Below are 17439 nucleotides of genomic sequence, written 5' to 3'. Positions count from 1 at the left end.
GCTATTAGCATCCACATTTCAAGGGAGAAAGCCATGCTTTGATTTTTTCAAATAGGCAATGTGTTATGGGACCTAGGAATTGGACCTGGGTAAAATGCATTGATGATAACTGAAAAAACATATGGCAAGTGTATTATATTGTTTTATAATTTATGTTATTTATTGTTTAATAAGACCTGAGCTACAATCAAATTTTTTTTTTTTTAGCCAACTCAAGTCCAAATATGAGTTTGACTATATTTGATGACTGTAAATTGTTAATTAAAAATAATAATTATTCACTGTTTAGAGTAACTTTTTTTAAAATCTAAGGATTTTGGGGGTTTTCAAAAATTAAAAAATAATAAAATTTACTTTTGGACCATAAAGTACAATATTAGTTTTGGGGTGTTTCCAACTAGCGTTATCAAAGCAAAGGCAGAACAAAACTTTTGTAATTCATATTGAATTTATAATCCTAAAGAACAAGTGCCAAAAATTGTTTTATTTTTACAAAATTAAAATACCCCAGAAATTTGCATGGAAGTTCTGTCTATTTATTTAATATTTTAAAAATTCAATTATATAATCACTTTGATGATGTATGGACAGATTAGTGATAACATATATATGTTCGTCGCTTAATATTCTATCACTAATTTGTTTGAAATTAGCCAAAGAATATATTGCGAATAATCGTTCACTAGACGTTTGTTTTCGTATAATAAAAAGTATTTGTGAAAGCTTTGATAAATTTAAAGGTATCATCAATTTAGTAAGCGTTATACTACATGTTGAGGAACCTAGCTAATTAGGCATCACTCCAAGTTACCATCACATCTATACGTGTGTGTGTATATATATATATATATATATATAAGAACAAGCATTAGAGATATAAAAACTCCATAATTGCTTTTCTTTATAACATAAAAGGAGAAATAAAAAGGAACATTGAGGTGTGGTCCTGTAAATAAGAACAGAAGAAGTTACTAACCAGCGGATTGAGTTTTATATCATCTTTTATATAATAAAATTGTAACATCAAATTCTTCTTAACTTTTAAAGAGAACAATATCATAAAAATAAGTGTTTTTTACCAAGTGAATATTGGAGCTTCACTACTATAGATCTCAAAGTTTATTTATCAAGATTTAATCCTCATGAAATTAATCTATAATTGAAATAATTTTCCTGGTAAATTTAAAGTGTTTTGGAATAAAAACTTTATTAGTATACCACATTTTCAATGTATGCCTTTTTTTTTTAAGAAATTCATTTTTTACACATTTTTTACTTTACTTTCAATTTTTTTAATTGTAATTTTGGATTCAACATATAAAAACTCTCGAATCTAGTGACTAAGGCATCATTTTATCTTGCCTGCATGTATGACATAAATTCAATCACACCTGTCATGCTTTAAAAAGTTGATTCATTACCTTAAAATCCACCTTACTTTCTGACTTAAAAGATGATTGAAAAAAAATTTGAGAAAAATAATTTCTCAATTTTATTTTATTTTTCAAATTCATAAATCATGCCTATATTTATAGATTGGCGGATTGGCATTTCATTAATCACAATTGAAAACATTTTCATAAAAATGCATTAATTCATACACACCCCGTCTTGTAATATATCAACCGAAAGAAAATAATTAACGATAATAAGCAACAGAAAATAAAAACACTAACACATAAATTTCATAAAAACCTCAAAATTAGGGGAAAAAGGAATGAAAGAGAAAATCACACTATATTAAAAATTGAGTACTAGTGACGACTTAATTTGTCAATTTTTTTTACATAATAAAAAAAATAAAATATGTTTAAATACATCTCAGTTTGATATTAAATTGAGTTGACCTGAATTAAGCATGGGGCATGGTTGGACTCTATTGCTCTTTAAACAAAACTGCCCCTACTGAATGTTTGAGAAGTTATTTTTACATTATAAATTTTAAATTAATTTTAATTTTTGTCACCCAATTGTAATATTGTTATATGTGTGTGATTTTTAAAAATAAGGGATTCGTTTTAACATGAAATGGATATCTCCATATATTTACAGGAATACCCTGAGATTTTCGTAAAGTTGATCATTATGAGTGTTACATTTATTGTTTATGCAATTTGGGATCCTCATTTTGGTCAACCCGCTGTAGAGGCCTTTACTCAAGGAGGTGTTATCGGCCCTGTAAATATTATTCCACTAGAAATTCTCTCTGTCCCTTTTACTAGTTAATCTCGGTAAAACCCCAAAAACTAACGTATGTGTTGATTAATTCATACTCACCTCTTATCATAATATATTAATTTAGGTACTCTACTTTTACATGGATATAAATATTTTCTCCACCAATATCAATTACAACCTATTTAATTTTTTTTTTTCTCTTCTTTGCTTCTTCCAAGAGTCAATATTTTAAATACTCTAAAAAGAACAATTTTCTAATCAAGCATAAAAGAGAACACCATGTTGATTGCTAAAATGCCACATAATAAAATAACCATAAAATATATATTATTAAATATTTAAGAAGCATGTGATCACGTGGACAAAATTGTCTCCATTTGGGCTTAAATTTTCTACAATGATACGATTGTTTTCTTAGTGTACTTTTTCTCCAGTTTGTTGACTATAAAACATTTCATGATTTTCATCCATGAAAAACATTGAATGGGGCACAACTCCTTAATCAAGGCATGGTTCACATATTTGATCTTTTCCATGTGACCCTTAAATTATCAAACTATATATCTAATTAAACGCAAATATTTATAAATTTGCAATTCAAACAAGTTTGAAACTATTAAAATTCTCAAAAATAAAACAAAGCAACCAAAATTTGACATTTTATTCATATTTAAATTTCATGGACTTAGATTTCCATTCCATTAATCAAGTCAAATATATAATTAAGTCAACCTTGTCACCTTTTTTTTAATTAGCAGCCATGATAAAAAAAAACTCTGACAACATAAAATGACTTATATATTATGAGTTCATTCAAGATTGGTTTGTCAATTAAATGGTTTGATTTCTTTCTTTTTTTTTAACAAAATACAACAAGCATTATTAGGGGCATGTGCATGAATCTGAAATACAACTGGGATTCCTTACAACCTTTGTGTCTAGCAGGACTTGAATTTTTCACATCAATTTTTTTTTGTAATGAAGCCAATGTCGCTAGGCCATGAATCCATTGATTGGTTAATTTGATTTTCTAATAACACATGTAAAAAAATTTCAAAACATTTAAATAAAATAGATTAAAACAATCTCCAATTATATATTATCTTATCTATATAAATACATAAAATGCTATATGGGACAACTAAATTGCCACTTCTTTTCCCCAAATCTACAAGTTATATTGAAAAAATTGGCATAAATTTTGCAAAATTATGTTCTCTTAAACATCTTGTTATTTTATATTGGTTATACCAAATTAATTTTTAAATAATGGATGAACTCTAGAAATGATAAAATGGAATTAAGCATAAGGATATATAATGAGAAAGTTTATATTAATTTTCGGTAAGGTACTAACAAAATTTAGTGTAGATAAATTATTTTCAATTAAAAAGAAATCAAGAATTTATCTCATCATAATAATAAATAGTAAGCCAGCCTTGACATTTTTCTACTATAATTTCAATCAAATGGACTTTTAATTCCTAAAATGACAAATATATTACTCAAAGTAATCCCCTTGGCCTCCATGATTAATACTTTAGTTGATTTATTAAACATTGTTTAATTAGTCAACAAGGTGCTTTCATTTTCTAAGATGAAAATTGTCATTCTAGTTAAAATAGATAGTTCCATGCATCAATGCAATAATATTTCCAAGTGTCAGCCTCAACTAAAGGTTTAAATATCTCACAACATTAAAATTCAATTTCTAATTTATATTAAAAAAATTATTGTAAAAAAAAACTCTAACAAGACTTAATAATATTTGCTTATAGAGCTCTATTGGTACATGGGTCGCCGATAGAGCTCTCACCGAGTGGTGAGAGTTCGATTCTAGTGAGGCGCATTTCGGGAGTTATGAATAGTGGTTGTGTACGAGGGTGGTTCAGTGGCCACGTGCTACTGACTGTCCCCACTTATGTCCACCTGGCGCAGCAGGAGTGCTCTAGTGGGTTCGCCCCACACTTCTTCCTCAAAAAAAAAATAATTATTTTGCTAAATTTATGAAATTTTTAAATCATTGTTTTAAAATTATATAATTGCTGAAACTGGCATGTGTTATAGCTTTGAAAAATTATTTATATTACCGTCATGAATGTGAGAGAAAAAAAAAACATTTTCAAAATTTTCACAGACCATCTTACCATATGTTTCATGCTTTTTTGAGAATCATTATTCTCGATAAAAAGAGAAGTGATTATAAGGGAATCACTTATTTTGTATGGTTCATATAATTAACACCAAATATATAAAAGTATTTCATACCCTTTACTTTTCCACAAAGTGATTGAATTCAGACATACCAAAATCCCTTTGATACACAACACGCAAACTTTCCAAACTTAAGTTACATATTTTTAATGTTTGTCTTTGATGGGAATTTTTTTTTAATGTTGAACAAAATCAGTAGAAAATTGAACTTCAAAGATAAGGATTAGAATAACTCTCTTTCTTATTCAATTGATGGATAACTACCATCGTAATAGTACAAATATATAGGTAATAGAAAGTATACAAAGTATCAAAGTCTAAGTGACCTCACACTAATCAAACTAAGCAAAAAGCCATCTTTTGAGACTTAATATTTCAAATTTTGTGGAAAATATTAATATTTAGATATATATATATATATATATATATATATATATTGTTATTGGCATTGTTCAAGACAACCAAATTTCTGTCAATTTCTTTGATTTCATTTATCTGTCCTAATATTTTGAAAATTTAAATTCCTCACTTTCTGGATTTTCTAAAGAGATCAACTTAATTAGAATTTTTAAATTTTTAAATTCAAATAATCAAAGGAAGCTTTTGTATTTCATCATCTTTTTTCTAAAATAAATAAATAAATAAATATCCTATTATAAATAGTACTATGGGTCTGCTTGGATGGACCCATAAAAATAAAAGTATGTTAATTTCTATTAAAATATCAAAATATTTTATTTTATAAAATAAACATTTTGCCACTTAAAAAGACATGGTATCTCTAAGAGAAAAAAAAAACATCCAAACATGTCAATTATTTCAGTGATATATATTATCCTAAAAAGTGAAATAAAAATTTAAACCAAAAGACTCATTATGTAGCCATAAACAATAAATGATTCAAAAAGGAATTGGTCATAAAAATAAATTGTAGATAAGGGTAAATGTACACATGTGAGAGGTAGGCCTCCAAGAAATAGTCTTATTAGATCACTCCTTTATATATATATATATATATATAATATCTAGCTTCATCCATCCATCAGGCAATGAAAAGAAAGGAAATAATACACAATGAAAGAATGAATTATAGAGTTGCATGCATTATGAAATTAGGCAAAGGTGGTTGTATATTATATGATGTTATCCGGCTACCAACCACCAACTACCACCTCTCATGTCCCCTTCCTTCATCTTCTCTCCAATCTAAACATTAGCACCAACTTGCCACTCTTGTGACTTGAGATGGGTCCCTCTTCAACCCCTAGAGTCATTGAGTGGCCATTTGAGTATATGATTCTCTCTCTATTTCACACACATTTTGATATATATTATCCCAGGTGAAATACTTCAATTAAAAGTTTGTAATTATATTTTTTTACTTTAAGTTAAAGGGATGAGTTAGAAAAAAAAAACTTGCATTTTTTTTAAGTCCCAATAACATTTAACACTTCTTAATGTTCAATCTTTTTTTCATATTTTTCTTTTCTCATTTTTTTTTTTGTGGGCAACATGTGAGTCCGGATTTTATTGTTATCAAATATCAATAAAAAAGCAAAATTTTATCAAATCTATAATATTACTTAGGTTTTTTTTAATGAGTTTTATAGTTTTTTTAAGTACTTTTGGATCAATCTTATCACTTCCATGAATATGTGTCACACATCAAACTTTACAAAGATTGCAACTTGCAAACCTTTTGGTGCAAAAGAAAGAGGGTGCTTTAAGCAATTTTTTTGTCCATACATTAAGATTTAGGCTATCATGAACATTATTTTGGTGTGATTTTTGAGTTGATATAAAAAGAACTCCTTTTGCTTGCTAGATTTAATAGGGTCATATTTCACAAACTTCCAATACAGTGGTGAGAACTAGGAAAGCTCTAACCACTTGGCAACAACGAATGAATTAATGAATTGAATGAATGAATGAATGAATGAATGAATGAATGCATGACTCATGAGCCATTTGATTGATTGGGACCATCCAACTAGTTGCCCAACAATGTTTGTGTACCTTTCATATATATGTGTATGAGAATCATCTTAGCTACCTACCATGAGTTGTATAACCATGAAAAGGTGTAGGTGTCCCCATTAAATAAGTAGTTTGATCATTTGATGTTTAAAAAATCATTTGACAATGTGAGTTAAGTTCATAGTAATCACCCTGTTTCACTATTAATTTTTATATTGTGAACTTGTATAACCAAATTTATTATAAAGGAAAAAAAAATCAGTTTAATATGAACTTGCTTCTTATTAAAAAGCGATGAAGCATTACCGTGCACAAAGATATAAATATACAAGTATATAACATAAAATATAGATATTCTTTAAAATTATACATATATACATATGTATGTATTTCTATATATATATATATTTATATATACATTCCAATGATTTATATGTAAAATTCCATCAACTTTATCTTGTTCAAATATAGATATATTTATATATGCTAAGATAAAGACCAACAGATAGCATTTTGTATGGAAGTGGCCACAAGATAAACCCTAATCTGAACTATACTTTGTCCCTTTTGGCAGGATTCCCTCACCTAACTAAAACACTTCACATGATCTCTCCCACGCTCTCCAAATAAAGACACATTCCTTTAACTGATAGATCTCATCCACATGGCCATGCATGCATGAACCAAGATAAATGATAAATCTCATAAATATATAAATAATCAACATCCACCGAAAAAAAAAAACGAAATTCTTCTATAAAAACTACTCAACATGTATATATTTATAGTCAATTTATAAAGTTACAACCCAAATTTAATTTCTTCCAGTGGTCTAAAGTAACTAATAACTTGTGAACTTTTGATGCTTTGGCAGCTACAAGCTTCACCCCTCCTTAATCCAAGATCATAGCACAAGCAAATTGCTTGAGACGGTGCACATGCAACCTTAGGTGAAGTACATGGTGGTTTAGCAGAAGCATATGGCAAGCTTATAGAAAGCTCAAGATTGATTTCAGATGACTGATCTTCATCCATGCTTGTTCCACTGCTATGTCCTTCCTCTATAGAGTCTGTGGTCTCCCGGGGAACGGTATCGGGACCTCTAGCGTTCTCCGGTCGGTAGGAGGTGGTGGTCAGGGCAGCGCGGTTGAGTGGCCGGTGTGTTTGAGGGTCTAGACCACGGCTAAGGAGTTTCCGCTTGATGTGAGTGTTCCAATAGTTCTTGATCTCGTTATCGGTCCTTCCCTGGAAGCCGGCCGGCAATTATAGACCACCTAAAAGAAAATATCATATATAACTTCATACAAATTTCAATCATAAAAGGAACTAAATCTATGTGTATATATATATATATATATATATAAGTTCTTACTTGTTTCCTAACAAGCTGTGGAGCTTAATGATAAGCTCATCCTCTTCTTCAGTGAAGTTTCCACGCTTAAGGTCTGGCCTAAGATAGTTGATCCACCGAAGACGGCAACTCTTGCCACACCGAAGCAAGCCTAAAACATGGAAAGGTTGATTAAGACAGAAATTGAAGTATTATGAATCTAAGTTTGAGAAGTTTAGTTACCGGCGGCTTTTGGGAGAGACCGCCAACATCCTTCACCGTGAACTTTGATGTAGGAGATGAGCCTCTCATCTTCTTCCTTAGTCCAAGCCCCTTTGTTTGTGTGAGCCTTCTCACAACAAGGAGATCTTCCCATTTTGGGCAACCCTAAAGTTGTTAGCCCTAGTAGGAGAGTGTATTCTTAATATAGATTGATAAGGGATGAAGATGATAAGAAGGAGAGAAGGGACTTGCTTGTTTGTCTTTCTCTAGTGGTGTTTCCTTCTTCTTTAAGGATGAGTTTTGAGATAAGAGGAAGTTGAAACATACAAGGGTGAAGAGGTTGTATATATATATATATATACACACACTCACATATGAATGACCTGGTGATTTTGAGCTTGCATTGACTTGACCAGCTTGGCCTATTTGACCAAGTTGGTGCATGGGGCCAAGTGGCTTTGTTTAGAGATAAATGAGTGTGAGATGGTTGGTAGGTTGCTTTTCATGATACTATTTGATTGCCTTTATTTTTATTTTGGTTTCTTTCTTTCTTTCTTTCTTTCACTCATTTGGCTTTTTACCAATACATGTTCTTGATCCACTTATTTTAATTTATATATATATTTGTCACCGACATTTTCAATATATCCTCACACTTCTTCTTGCTTTTAAGGATTCCAAAATAAATACCTTTTATTATGCACATATATACAGAAAGATTGAAAGATAGAGAGATAGAGATGGATGCTTTGTGGTCTCTGTTTTCTTAGCTTATTTTGCTATATAATTTAATTGATATTTATGTTTTTTCTACAAGTTAAATTTTTTTTAGAAAAAAGTACGAGTTTTTTTTCCTAGAAAACTGTTCATCTCTATTGAATGGCATACTTAAAGACTAGTGCACATAAGGTTAAGGTACAAGTTTGTATTAAGAGATTAACACTGCTACCGTATATGTCTTTAACATGGCTTTCCTACACTTCGGGAAAAAAATTGTATATGAAATTAATTAACTAATTATGATTTAATTATACTAATCAAAATAAATATTTCATGGTTACATTTTTATTTTTAATTATTAATAAAAAAATATTAATTTTATATTTATAGAGAGAAATAGCCCTTAATCCAAAGAAATCTTTCTTTGGATTGTTTCTTAGGTGCATATATAAAATTTGATTGACCAATTAATAAGCTCTTATCTAAGACTATTTATTTGGGGATACAGTTTTTATGGAAGTCCATATCACATGCTTGGTGATGCTTATACCTCTTTATTGTGACCTTGTTAATTTTTAGAATTTATATAAATTTAATTTATCTTATTCTTGAGATTATTATTATTATTATTATTATTATTATTATTATTATTATTATTATTATTATTATTGTAAACAAGTCAACATTTAAAAAAAACTTTAATTAGTGGGAGATTGTCTCCGATATTAAATTTGGCATCACCAGTTTGAAAGGAAAGAAATATCAAAATAATAAACTTAAATATTTTTCAATTTTGTAGTCAATATTTAACAAAAAAGAATAAACGTTGAAAAAGTTGGACTAATTTAATTTAATGAATTATGTATTTATTTTATTAAACTCACTCAACTTTGTCTTTGGTTTGCCAATACAATCAAACTTTAAAACTATAAAAATATATAAATAAACTATTAAACCTTCTAATATTTTTATCATAGTTAAAATAAATTAGAACTTAGCAGGAAGAGTGGATTTCAATTACCATTTTGTTTGAGTATTTATGAATATATTATATTCTCTCATGCTAAATTAATGCAAACTCCATGCAGGTATACCTTTTAGGGCTTGTTTGGGAGAAGGTTTTTGGAGGTTTTGTAAAGTAAAGTTATCTACCAAACCTTGTTTGGATCCAGGGTTATTTGGAGGGTAGGGTATGAGAGGGGGAGAGTTTAGAAACCTCCATTTACCCTCATTTCTCAACCCTCCAAATTAGGGGGTTAGCAAGGTTTTGAATTTTTCTTGAACCAAAATGCCCTCAACTTTTCCAAACAATTACATCTTTGTTTATTTAGGGTTAAAGATTTTTCAAAAATGCCCCAATCTCAACTTTTCTGGACAAAAATGCCCTCAACCTTTCCAAACAATTACAAAAAATACCCTCAATTTTTTTGGACAAAAATGCCCTCAATCTTTCCAAACAATTACAAAAATACCCTGAATCTTTCCAAATAATTTTGAAAAATCATATTTATTTTTTAAAAACATATTTATGGTAAGAGAATATTTATAATATTTGTTTTTTTATATGTCTTTTTTTGTTAGTAGTTTATAATAATATCTAACAGTCTTTTTAATGTTTTATTTTATGGCAATATCACTTCTATAAAAATATAGGATAAGTTATAAAATCTTGAACAACTTACATCTTAATAAAAGATTGTGTATAAACAACGGCCACTTGGTATATCATTGTTGGATCCTTTACAAAGGATGTTTATTTTGAAGGAAACTTGAGATCAAATTTTAAGGGGCCGTTTGGTTCGCGGTAATATAGAAAGATTATCATGTGTTACGTGGTAATCTGAAAATATTACCATGTTTGGCATTACACCAGTGGTAATGTGGATGGTAATATCACATTAGCAACTTATAAATATTACAAAGAAAGTGGTAATCCTATTACTACCAAATTTGGTGTCTATCTTGGATTACCATGGTAATCTTATAATTTTTTATATTTTAACAAATTGATTACCATGACAACCAAACACGGTAATGAACTATTCTTGATAATAAGAGTTCCCAACCAAACATAGTTATATTAAATTATCACAATATTCTCAACCATATAACATTCCCACTCAAATTACCATGGTAATCTTGTTACGTGGTAATAATATGTCATTACCACGAACCAAACAGCCCCTAAAGCTCATACAAGGTGAGGGTACAAGTGCTTATTGAATTTGCTCCATGATTATGCAAATCCTTGATTTCCCTTAAATGAAAGCGCTTATCACTAATTATTTATAAAAAAAATTATGTATATATATCGAAGAATTATATATCCTTGCTATCAAATATAAAGAGGAAGATAATCATTTATATGAATACCTTGAATCGGAATAGAGGAAATGCTTTTTATAAAATAAAACCCACGACATCTAATATAAAAAAACTCAAAATTAATAATAAATAGTTCTAAATCAAATAAAAACTATATTTATACGCATAATTTCAATCTTAATATGCAAAGAATTTTATAAGATAAAACTATAAGATTGAGTGTAAAATGAGTTAAACCAAAAAATTTCATATTAAGTTTGCGAAAAACATGTAAATTCATTAATCCACTTTGGCTACAAATAATTCAAGGCACGTCACAAGTTTGGCAAGAATGATTGGTAATTTCTTGTATTGTTATTTTTTAAAAAAATAAAAATAAAAAGTTCTCCCTTTTCTGCTTAATTTTGGTTGCCATCAATTATACAAATAAAACCATGCTACACACTTCTCTCTGTGGACAATTGGACATCAGTGGATTTAGAAGTTTTTAAAAATAAATAAATTAATAATGAACACTAATTTTCCAAATATATATATATATATATATCATTGTTTAGAGAAGAAGATAGGAGTGATGAATAGACTAAAAAAAAAACCAAACAGGGAAGCTTCCCAACCGACTTTCAAGTAAAATCAAGGTGCTGTCGGTTGTGGAAAAATATGAATATTTTTAAAATGTAAAAATTATATTTATTTTTTAATAATTATATATCTATAAATTCATGTGAAAAGCCCAAAAATAAATAAATAAATAAAAATCATATTCTTCAAATAAAAATTTTAAGATTCCAACTTAAAAATAACGTAAAAATCCAAATAAAGAGTCGTTTTAGATTTTTATTATTATTATTTTCATTTTTTCGTTAATCAAAGAAATATCTCATTATTTATTTATTTTCATATTTTTCATACTTTTATAATCTGATTGTACTAATTGGATAAGTATATACCCTCATTAAATCATATAACGACAACGAGAAAAAAAAAATTTAATAATTCAAGGTACATCACAAATTTGGTCTGAATGAGTGATAATTTCTCATATTATTAATTTATTGTTAAAAGAATAATATGGTCTCCTTTTTCTTTTTAGCTTTGGTGGCTAACAATTTTAAAAATTAAAAAAAGAAAAATTATCCTACACAGTCCTTTCTGTGGACATCATTGGATTTTTTAGAAGTTTTTAAAATTAAATAAATTAATAAACAAACACTAATTTTCCAACAAAAACTACTGAATATATATAAATATATATTGATAGTTGGAGTGATGAAAGACTAAACTAGAGCAAGACAAGGAAGCTTCCCAACCTTCTAGAAAATCTAGAAAAAAAATGGATATTTTAAATGTAAAAAATTATTTCAAAAAATTTACCAATTATATATCTATAAATTCATGTTAAAGCCCCCAAAAAAATTCAAAATAATATGTTGAAAATAATTTTTTTTAAATCCCTATTTAACAAAAATAAGAAAATCCAGATAAAGTGTTTTAATTTTTTCCCCCTACATATTTGCGTTGTTTTCCTTAATCAAGAAAATATCTCATCTTTTATTTATTTTCATATTTTTCATATTTTTATAATCTAATAGTACTAGCTGGATAATCTGATACCCTAATTAAATCATATAATGACAGTGTGACAAGATTCTTTATTAAAAAATGATATAAAAATAGTTTTTCAAAAATCGAATTTCTATTTTGATAAATAGTAAATACTTCTATTCTGAAGTTTTGAACCTACCCATAATATATATATATATATATATACACATATATAATTATCAAGTTTTATAAAAATAATTACTAAAAGGTCATAACTAATTATATTGGCTCCATAGTAAAAAAATAAGTTTCAAATGTTTAAGAGATCTCAAGATCAAATTTTACTAGATACTGATAGTAACATGTCCCCGGTTGTGAGTGTAGACTTGCTGTCCAAATTTCATATCGCAAGTGAAAACACACGAGTTGGATGATCAATCCCCTTTCCATCCCATGTACATCCTAGATATATATTGCGCTTATCATTTTTGTGAAAAAAAATAATTCTAAAGGTTTACAAATGAAAATAGAAAACATTCATTACAATTGAGTTTAGCAAATGAATTAAAGGAAAACTAGAAAACAAAGAAATATCTCATTTAATAACCATAAATTACAAATATATCTAAGCAAGAATGCTTCAAGCCTTCAAATGACAAGTTAGTGTTATTTTTAAATAAAATGAATGCTCTCACCTACAACCAACCAACACACTCACTCATTCACATAACTTGGTGCCTTCTTGACTAAGTCAAGAAAGCTCAGCATGCCAAAACCAAAGTAGGTGCATTTAGTGTACTCATAAGGACAAGTAGAGAAAGTAGAGAAAGTCAATTTGGTGACGTTTGGGGGCACTACATATAATAGGTGCAGCACATGTTGCCTTTATATCTTAACTTGATTATTTATGACATAATTGCCTTCACAAAAATTAAAAAATTATATATAGGATTCTCAAGGTGTTGTGCAAAAATCACTGATAACTGCTTTCAAAAATTAAAATAATAAAATAACAAACCAATTCATGAGAGCTTTTTTTAGAGAACCATGTATTCAATTTAGTCTTCGAAGTAGATATTGAAGCGACTAATAGTCCTACTTAGATTCATTTAGAATATATATAGATTTGAATGTATAAGTTTGAGTCACTCATTCTATTAGCTTAAGTTTTTAGATTGAATGATGTCTACATAATGTGTTTAGTTTACATTTAATATTATAACATAACTTCATTTGATTTGTTTGCAATGTAATTTGTTAAAATTAACTATCATACACCAGTTAAGGAGTGTATTATAGTAACTATTAGTTTGATTAATTTAATAAATATAAATTTAAATATATAAACTTAAGTCTCTCATTCTATTGGATTAAACTTTTAGTTTCTATCAAGCCTAAATAATATGTTTAGTTTGAATCTAATATGGTAGTGGAGTTTAGTTTATTTGGTTTGTTTGCAACATAGATTGTTATAATAGGCTAGTACTTATCAAAAGAGACTATTAAAGAAACAAATAATCCCACATGAGTTAATACATAAAATATGAATTTAAAAATATAAGCTTTGATTTCTAATCCCATCAACTTATCGATCCTTTTAGGTTGAATAGGTTCAAAAAAATATGTTTAGATCATATCTAATACTAATTACTAACTTTAAGTTAATCATTGAACAAAGAAAATGTTTTAAAATATTTTTGGAACTAATTAAACATGAATTGTTTTTATTTTTTTAACTTAAAGATTAAATTGATTCAATTTTTAAGTTCATAAACTAAATTGACTAATGATATTCAGTTTAAAGACCAATAATGTTTATATTTAAAGATAAAAAAATGTATTTTTTCAACAAACTAATTGAATTTTTTGGAAAAAAAAAAGATTTTTTTTTTCTAGTGTTTTATTTCCATTTCTTGTTACCTTGGCACGTCCTCCGCCATTCAATTGTTGGAATTTTTATTATATATAAATTAATATTTGTGCAAGTTATTATGAATTAATGTTTGTATTTGTGAAAAGTTTAACAATATATAACAATTTTGAGATACTGAATTATAACTTTTATTTGTGATCTCTAATTATGATTATTATTACTGTTACGCATTGTGTAGGTCAATTTTATGTTGAATTTTATTTGAGTGTGAATTGGATGAAAATTATAAGCATAGACTCATATTCTGTTGCACACAGTGGGGGACCCACAACTCCAAAAGATCGGTCTGATAGGGTGGGGTTGTCCCCCACATATATGCACATGGACTCCCCCTCAATTAGGTGATGTGCGACTAAACCATGTTTGTAACATTGCTCCCCTGATCAGACCCGACGTCCTCGTCGGATCAGGTATGCTTAACTCAATGACACTTCACTCAGCAGCACTTCACTCAGGGCACTTCACTCAGGTTTGTCCCTGGTCAGACACTCCCTGGTTAGCCCCTCTCGGTCGAACCCTCCTGGTTAGCCCCTCTTGGGCGGAACCCTCCATTTGGTTAGCCCCTCTACTGGGCAGAACCCTCCGCTGGTTAGCCCCTCTACTGGGCAGAACCCTCCGCTGGTTAGCCCATCACCCAGTCCCACACCACCTACTCTCAACGAAAGCACCAATGTAATGCACACAAGTGGAGGGGAGAGCGGACCCCAAAAGGTCGGCCTAGTAAAGAAGGTTGCCCCCCACTTATATGCACACAATGGGTCCATCTCATAGCCGATGTGGGACTAAAAGGGTTAATTCATTTGCAATCATTACATATTCTCATGCAAGTCTATGATAGAGGGACCACATAATCTCTCTCTCTCTCTCTCTCTCTCTATATATATATATATAAAGTCTTCTATCCCGGAACAATTGAAACATCATTTTTTAAAGGGAGTGTTTTTGTTGTAAGGCATTGAGTAAAAATGATTTTTAATATTTTTATTTGGATTACCATGTATGTGAGTGAGAAAGAAATGGAGGAGTGAGGAGTGAGAAGTAAGTGACAATCCTCAAATAAAAAAATAAAAAAATAAAAAAATAAAAAAATAAAAAAATAAAAAAATTGCTCATTTCTCTCAAACACTTAGGGGTGAAATATCACATTTGCCCCTCTTATTTAATAATTAAAAAATAATTTAATTTAATAATAATTAAATATATAATTCTAATAATAAATAATTATTAAAGTAAAATAATAATAATTGATAAATAAAATAATAATTAATTAGGTTATTTGAATAATAAATAATAATTAATGTGAAATAATAGTAACTACTAATTAAATATAATAATCTAGTTCGAATAATAATTAAATAAATAATTTTAACAATAAATAATAATGTCAAAAAAATAATAATCTAGTTTAAATAATAATTAAATAGATAATTTTAATAATAAATAATAATTAAAGTGAAATATTTAGTTAAATGAAAATAACAATAGTCAAAATAATTTAAATTAAAAATAATTATTATTTATTATAAAAGATAATTATTATCTAACATAATATTTTTTTTTCTTATTAACTTATATTAAGGGTATAAAAGTTTTTTACTACAATTTTCTCTCTTATTTTTCTCATTCCCAATGAATTACTCTCTTATACTCTCCGACTAAACACATTTTCTTCATATTCCTAATCCATTCCTTCTTATTTTCATTCATATCTCATTCCTCCTCAAGTCCACTCCCTTGTAAACAAACAACTTTATCATTGATAATGTACTAAGGGAGAGGAAAAACCTATGCTAATTTTTTGTAAATTCATAAATTGAGATTCAAGTTTTTGAGAAAAAAAAAAAGATAATTAAAAACAATGGTATTATAAAAACGCTATCTAATTTTTTATCTTTGTATTCTAAATTGTCTCACAAAGAGTTCAGAAATTTTATAATCAGCACAAAATATAAACATCCCAACTGTTTTTACATTTAAAGTTTAAAATCTTCCTATTTAAATGATAGTATAATTGTTTTTTTAGTGTTTTTTCTTTTGAAAACTTCCTATTCAAATGATAGCATAATCTTCCTTTGAATAATAATACTATAAACAGATATCATTTATGTTTGCGTTCATAAGATAACTGGTTTTTATATATAGATATAATTAATATTATATAAAGATGCTAATATGTACAATCAAATATTATTTCAACAACTTTAAAAAATATATCATTTTAATACAGGAACAGAACCAGGACTTGATGGTAGGAGGAGCTAAAATCTAAAGGCAAAACATAAAAAAAAAAAAAATAAAAAATCCAATAAAATGATTATTTTAAATGAACAATAATATGCTAATATAAGAAAAATTTAAATACATATATTAAAAAAATAAAGTATAATTTAAAACTTTGTTATCTATAGCAAATATATAAGATTTTCAATAATTCAACTAATAAGAATATATCTCAAGTTTGTATTTTTTTAAAAAATATGGTAAAATCTATCCCTCTCACTGCATATCACATGCATATATATATATATATAATATTTTTAAACTTTTTTAAAATTGCTAAAATTTTTATTTAAATTTTGAAATCCTAATAATTAAAAAAAAAATGGAATGTAAAAATACCGCATGCATCAAAGAGGATTTGAACGCCCACTAACCACTAAATCACAAATATATACTTTAATTTCAAGTGTCTAAATATTTTATTTTACATTAATTTAAGAATAAAAAAACCCAATTTAATAAATCTTATATAGCATGAAAGATAATCTCCCCGACGCCAAGAGGGGCTTCAGCCCCTGCTAGCCCCTTTGGCTCTGTCCATACCTTAACAATGGTTAAATTTAAATTGATTGCATATATATATATATATATATGATTGTATATTATGAAATGAAACATGTTGCTATTTTTCTACTTGTAAATAAAAGTCTATAAAATTAAATTAAAATTTTCAATATTTACAAGTCAAAAAAATCTCAGATATTTATCAGAATAA

General features: G+C 27.8%; 1 protein-coding gene across 1 annotated transcript; it reads right to left on the bottom strand.

Moving 5' to 3' along the window:
* Positions 1–7103: 7103 nt before the first annotated feature.
* LOC120275130 (myb-related protein 308-like) lies at positions 7104–8238 on the bottom strand. Its single transcript, XM_039281630.1, is given in 4 exon segments — positions 7104–7614; positions 7616–7643; positions 7742–7871; positions 7943–8238. Coding segments are annotated over 4 exon segments (735 nt in total). The 5' UTR covers positions 8076–8238; the 3' UTR covers positions 7104–7170.
* Positions 8239–17439: the final 9201 nt, after the last annotated feature.

Source organism: Dioscorea cayenensis, chromosome 14, assembly GCF_009730915.1.
Source record: "Dioscorea cayenensis subsp. rotundata cultivar TDr96_F1 chromosome 14, TDr96_F1_v2_PseudoChromosome.rev07_lg8_w22 25.fasta, whole genome shotgun sequence".
Taxonomy (NCBI): Eukaryota; Viridiplantae; Streptophyta; class Magnoliopsida; order Dioscoreales; family Dioscoreaceae; genus Dioscorea; species Dioscorea cayenensis.
This window is presented reverse-complemented; position numbering and strand designations above follow the sequence as displayed.